Below are 6,642 nucleotides of genomic sequence, written 5' to 3'. Positions count from 1 at the left end.
CGCGTGCGGAGCCGCCTGCAAGGAGCCGGGAACAGCCGCCGCGCCTCCGCACGTCCCCGCAAGTCCGGTCTCCCGGGGCGAGGCCGTCCCTGAGACCCTCCGCAGTCTGCAGGTACGTGCTACCCAGGTGACTGTTCGCACTCATACTACTCTCTTGCGAGCCTGGAAGGGCGTGGACGGAAGTGGTGGCTTCCAGGGCTCCCTGAGCTCTCCTGCCCAGGAGTCAAATGATGGAGAGTTGGAAGGACAGAGGAGCGGGTGAATGGAGAGGTTGGCGGCAGAAGGCAAGGTCCTCACCAGGTTTTCACACTCTCTCCAGACTCAACTCAAGGCTCAGAACAGCAGGATCGAGCTTCTCTTCCAAAAGGTGGCCCAACAGCAGCGCCACCTGGAGAAGCAGCACCTGAGAATCCAGAACCTGCAGAGCCAGGTACCAGATGCTTGCACCAGGAGGGCAGGGAGGTCCAAGCTGAACCTGTGAGTCTGGATGTGAGCCAGTCATATCTGACATTCTCTACCCGTCCTTCCCCAGGTGGGCCTCCTGGCCCCCACGCACCTGGGCCGCGGGGTAGCCACGCCTGCCAGGAGGAAGAGGCTACCCAAGATGTCCCAGCTTGTTGGCTCCACTCACAATATAACCCACCTATACAGTGAGTGTCCAGCCCTTTGCTGTCCTCTGGCAGCTCCCACCTCCACACACAGCATATACTGTGCCATTCCTGTACCCCACCTTGTCATGTCCATCTTACTTGAGGAGAGAGTCTTGGCCCTGGGTCCCTCTGGGCTCTGGTGAAGGGCTAATGGGGCACCTTCTTCAGCTCTGTCCCTGACTGCCCCACCCTTCTTCCCAGTGGGCCAGTGGGTTTTCCCCAAAGACTTGCTGGCCACTAATAGAGCAAGGGTTGGGAAAGAGGGTCCAAGTCTAAAAGGGATTTGGGCTGCAGGAGTGTGGGGAAGGCGGGGGGGGTGCAGGGACACTTCCATGGAGGTTGGAACTTTCTAGGAGGGCACATGGTGGACAAGAGGGTGCCAGCTGGGGCATCTAGAGTCCTTATTGGGTAAACAGCAAATGCCTGTCTGTGAGAAGGGTTCTAAGACTTGGAATGTGGATCTAGGACAGTGATGGCGAACCTTTTGAGCTCGGCGTGTCAGCATTTTGAAAAACCCTAACTTAACTCTTGGTGCCGTGTCACATATAGAAATTTTTTGATATTTGCAACCATAGTAAAACAAAGATGTATATTTTTGATATTTATTTTATATATTTAAATGCCATTTAACAAAGAAAAATCAACCAAAAAAATGAGTTCGCATGTCACCTCTGACACACTTGTCATAGGTTCGCCATCACTGATCTAGGAGGTAGACCAAGGGCAGGGACCCTATCTCCCTAGCCAGATGCATTCACTCTTGCATCTCTGACAAATCCAGGGCTGCTGATCTGAGCACCTGGTCCCTCATCCCATTCTTGGCCCCAAAGTACCTGATTACCCCCATTTCCCATTCCCTTACTTCCACAGAGAGCTAGCCATTGCCACCTCTGCAGTTCTGGGTCCTGTTTGAATGTATGCCTGAAATTGCCCCAAATTTCCAACCACATGTCTGTGTATGTCAACACAGGCTCCCAGCCTCCTGTCTCTGCCCCACCTTAAGTTCATGGCCCCAGAGCCAGCCGACTTCCCTCTGGTCCTCCTACCCCATCACCCGGCCTGGCATCTGTGTCTGTCTGTAGCCAACTGGGTAACAGTTCAGATTCTCCCCTTCACACCCTCAGACTGATTGCTGGCTTCCAGCCCTCTCTTTTGAGGGCTTCCCCCTCCCCCACCTCCACACGGCTCCCCCTGCCCCCACTCCTATCAGAAAGGATCCAGTACACCCTCGCAAATTTCTGTCCTGGGATGAGGGGCTTCTGGGATGGACTAGTAGGTATAAGTCCAGGCTGAGGGATGTGGAGGGGATTGAAGGGGGAAACTCATGGATTTGGGAACTCCCAGACTCCAGCTCAGTCCTGCCAAGTAGGGGAAAGTTCAGAGCTGGAGAGAGAAACAGCTGGTGCTAATGGAAACCACATTGGTGGTTTGGCCAGGTGCCTGTCCTGATTGGAAGAAAGGAAAGTAGGGGAAAGGGGAGCTGCCCCAGGGGCCAGAAAGTGTCTGCAGTCACTCTGGGCTGGCCCCCACCCTGGCGACGACGTTAGGACACACTCACCCCTTGTCCTGGGCCCTCACTCCCCCTTTCCCTCCAGCGACCTTTCCCCTACTTCCTTTGCTGGGCTGGGGGCGGGCCTTCCCACCAGCAGTAGACATCCTTCCTTTCTACTTCCTCCCTCCCTCCTCCTCTCTCACTGCCTCCCTGTCTCCCTCCCTTCCTCCCTCCCTCTCTCCCTTCTTTCCTCCTCAATCATTCAACTCCCCACCCTGGGACCCTGGGCAGAGTCTCTGTCCAGGCAAGTCCCATCCAGACCTGATCTGAATCCCCCACTAGACAAAGCAAAGCCTGTCCAGTTCAGCTCAGCTCTTGCCTCCCCTGCCCAACCCCCCATTCAGCTCCTGCAAATATTCATTTATCAATCATTCAGTCATTGTGTCTTTATTAAACACCTGCTGTGGACTAGGATCAGCCCAAGAACATTCCCTATCCCTGGCCTCATAGAGGCCTCATTCAGGGGAGGGAGTTGGGGAGAGGACTCCAGATGACCCTAGTGTTGCCAGTAGGAAGGCCTTGATGCTCCTTTCTGGGAGTCTGGTCTGGTCTGAGGGTCAGGAATTTCTTCCAGAACCTGGGACCCTTACATTGAAGCATAAAAAGGCATGAGGGAAGAGCATTCTAGGCAGAGGGACCAGCATGTACAAAGGACCTGTGGCAGGAAGATGTGTGGGACAAGGAAGGCTATGTGGCCAGAAGGTGGGCAGGCAGTGTGGGAAGAGGGAGGATGGGGGCAGAGGCCAATCCTGGAGCATCTTGTGATCAGTATTAAGGAAGGTCAAAGGGAACCATGGAAGACTTTATGCAAGTGAAGGGGAGGGTGTCCTGAACTCAGGATTGCCCTCTAATATCCCTGTTGCCCACTGCCCAGATTCTACATACACCTGTTTCCTGAGACCCCCGGGACTGCTCTCTGACTCAATCTCCCTGTCTCTCTTTGCCCTATAGGGCTGCCCAGGGACTGCCAAGAGCTGTTTGAAGAGGGAGAACGGCAAAGTGGACTATTCCAGATCCAGCCTCAGGGGTCCCTGCCTTTCTTGGTGAACTGCAAGATGACCTCAGGTAGGATGCGGTAGCCCACCAGGGAACTACTGTCATTCTGTCAAATTGCTGTGTCCTGGGGACAAAGACCTAGGCTGAGCCTCCCGCCTGCTGGCCAGTCCACAGTATTCCTTCCTTTGACCACCTTCCTCCAGTCCTGCTGGGATGAATGAGGGGAGTATTGCTGTCCCTGGGTTTGGAGGTGGCTTGGGGTTTTGGAGCCAAATGCAGGGATTGGATTCCCCTGTGACAAGGGTGCTCCTAGTGACCTTGTACCTGTCTGCAGATGGAGGCTGGACCATAATTCAGAGGCGCCAGGATGGCTCCGTGGATTTCAATCAGCCCTGGGAAGCCTATAAGACTGGCTTTGGAGATCCCCAAGGTGGGTGTTTCCAAAAGCCAGAGGCACAGGGAGAGGAGGGGGCTGTGGTGGTGGGTCCCTGTCTCACTGATGACCTTTCCCACTGTAGGAGAGTTCTGGCTGGGCCTAGAGAAGATGCACCTGATCTTGGGCGACCATGGCAGCCACCTGGCTGTGCAGCTGCAGGACTGGGAAGGCAATGCCAAGTCATTTCAGTTCCCCATCCGCCTGGGTGGTGAGGACACAGCCTACAGCCTGCAGCTAACAGCACCCATGGCCAGCGAGCTGGGTGCCACCACTGTGTCACCCAGTAGCCTCTCCCTTCCCTTCTCCACTTGGGACCAGGACCACGACCTCCGTGGGGACAAGAACTGTGCACAGAGCCTCTCTGGTGAGTAAGCTCTGTCCCTCCTGGTCTTGCCTGCGGGGCCTCCCCTCCCTGCCCTTCTGCTTCCCTGCCCTGCCTTCAACACAATTCCATCCATTACCCTCTTTTCCTTACTGGCTGTGTGCTGTTGGGCAACTGACTTAACCTCTCCCATCTTCAGTTGCCCCATCTTTAAAATGGGTATAATCACAGTGCCTACTCCATAGGATTATGATGAATATTCAATGAGATGACATTGTAGCAGAGCCACCAAGACAAACTCCGTCTTGTTCTAATGAAATCTAAGGCAGAGTCTAGGCCTTGTGAAGTGAAACATCAAACTCCCTTTTGGTGGGTCAAAAAATGATGGAGCAGCTGGGTGTGGCTCAGTTGGTTGGAGTGTCATCCCATGCACTGAAAGGCTGTGGGTTTGATCCCTGGTCAGGGCACATACCCAGGTTGTGGGTTCAATCCCCTGGTTGGGTTGCATAAGGGAGGCAACCCATCCATGTTTCTCTTTCTCTCTCTCTCTCTCTCTTTCTCAAATCGATAAAAACATCCTGAGGTAAAGATTAAAAAATAATAAAAGCCTGGCAAGTGTTGCTCAGTGGTTGAGCATTGACCCATGGACCAAGACGTCGCCAGTTCAATTCCCATTCAGGGCACATGCCCAACTTGTGGGCTCGATGTGGGGGGCGGGGGGGGTGCAAGAGTCAATCAATGTCTCTCTCATTGATGTTTCTATCTCTCCCTCTTCTTTCCTCTCTCTCTAAAATAATCAATTAAAAAACATTTAAAAGGGTGACTTTATAAATAAATAAAAAATACATCAAAAAGTGATGGAATACTGGTAATTTTTTTAAAAATATATTTTATTGATTTTTTACAGAGAGGAAGGGAGAGAGATAGAGAGTTAGAAACATCGATGAGAGAGAAACATCGATCAGCTGCCTCCTGCACACTCCCCACTGGGGATGTGCCTGCAACCCAGGTACATGCCCTTGACCGGAATCAAACCTGGGACCTTTCAGTCCGCAGGCTGACGCTCTATCCACTGAGCCAAACCGGCTTCAGCACTGGTAATTTTTTTATGGTTCAATCTAATATAAATTGATGAGACAGACGACAACCATAGAAAGTCTTTAATGAATGTCAGGGACAGGGAAGTAACTTGCCATGGTCACAGATGTGAGAGCTATGGTTATTGGGTTGAGGATCCCAGAGTCCCTGAGGCTCCTCTGTTACAACCTGTGGTTCTTCAGGATACAATTTGACAACCACTGCCAAAGCCCTCCCATCTAAAGTGTGTAAGTCCAATGCCTAGTCGCATCGCTATCCCAGCCCCAGTGGTTAGGCCCCGCCTAACCATGTCCCCTTTTTTTCTGACAGGAGGCTGGTGGTTTGGTACTTGCAGCCACTCGAACCTTAATGGCAAGTACTTCCACTCCATTCCTCAGCATCGGCAGCAGCGTAAGAAGGGCATCTTCTGGAAGACCTGGCGGGGCCGCTACTACCCATTGCAGGCCACCACCATGCTCATTCAGCCCAGAATGGATGAAGCAGCCTCTTAGCCTCCTGGCTGGGGCCTGGTGCCAGGCTCCTAGAGGACAGTGATTGTGATTCTGGCCCAGCATTGGCCACACTTTGCCTTGGGCAGGGGCTCTGGGCAGGGGCCATTTGGAGCAATGTGGACAGAGAAGCAGCCTATGACTGAAGAGGCCCCCTTTCTTAGTAGGGTGGCTATAGGTGATATACCCTCTGAGGACAGTACAGGGCTCAGACCACAGAAATGTGGGACCAACGGGCATTGAGGCCTGCTCTTTGCCTACCCAAGGAGTGGGAGATGCAAAGGGACCACTCGGGGGCAACCAGGCAGCCCTCAATGGTAGATTCAGTCATGTTGACTGGCAGGGGATGAGAGCACCCTCACGGTGCTATTGTATGTGGGTGCTGTGGGACAAGCCCATGGCACTGGTGTCTGGGTGGAGCTCACAGAATTCTTGAAATAAAAGCAGCTTCAGATTATTTTATTCTTCTTTGTCCTTAAGTTTGTTAAAAGTGGACAGTTTCAAAATCCAGGTAAACATGTTCTCAAAGTGGAGGTGAACACTCCCTGGTCTGTTAAGGACAAAACTGGTTATTCCTACCACCTCTGACAACTGATTTTTATTTCCTTCATTTATTATTTTATGATGTGTATGTTACTTTTATTTTCAAAATTGGAAAACAAAAGCCCCCATTCATTCCTTCTAGAAGCAGGTAAAGAGAAAATTAGAACACCCTCCTGATCATATTTATGCATGTGAATCACCATTAACCTCTCAGTGTCCCACCAACTGATAAAACTTTTTAAAAAAAAAGTAAAAAGAAACAGGTGAAATGAATTTTACAAATATATTTTATTGAATCCAATATATCAAAAATATTACTATTTCAGTATGTGATCAACATAGAAGTTATTTTTTTAAAATAAATCTTTATTGTTCATATTATTACAGTTGTTCCTCTTTTTCCCCCCATAGCGCCCCTCCACCCGGTTCCCACCCACGCCCCCCCGGCCTTACCCCCAACCCCACTGTCCTCATCCATAGGTGTATGATTTTTGGCCAGACTCTTCCTGCACCCCCCACACTCCCTTCCCACCGAGAATTGTCAGTCCATTCCTTTT

At 51.6% G+C, this 6,642-nt stretch overlaps 1 protein-coding gene across 1 annotated transcript; it reads left to right on the top strand.

The window, feature by feature from the left end:
* Positions 1-4: 4 nt before the first annotated feature.
* On the top strand, positions 5-6,319 carry ANGPTL4 (angiopoietin like 4; the record flags this gene model as incomplete). Its single annotated transcript, XM_006762679.2, has 7 exons — positions 5-112; positions 320-430; positions 533-650; positions 3,154-3,267; positions 3,533-3,628; positions 3,717-3,998; positions 5,364-6,319. Coding segments are annotated over 7 exons (1,011 nt in total), but the record flags the coding sequence as incomplete, so codon positions are not given.
* Between the last annotated feature and the right edge of the window lie 323 nt (positions 6,320-6,642).

The sequence above is a fragment of the Myotis davidii genome, unplaced genomic scaffold, assembly GCF_000327345.1.
Source record: "Myotis davidii unplaced genomic scaffold, ASM32734v1 scaffold479, whole genome shotgun sequence".
Taxonomy (NCBI): Eukaryota; Metazoa; Chordata; class Mammalia; order Chiroptera; family Vespertilionidae; genus Myotis; species Myotis davidii.
The sequence above is the reverse complement of the archived record's forward strand: the minus strand, read 5'-3'. Positions and strand labels throughout refer to the sequence as shown.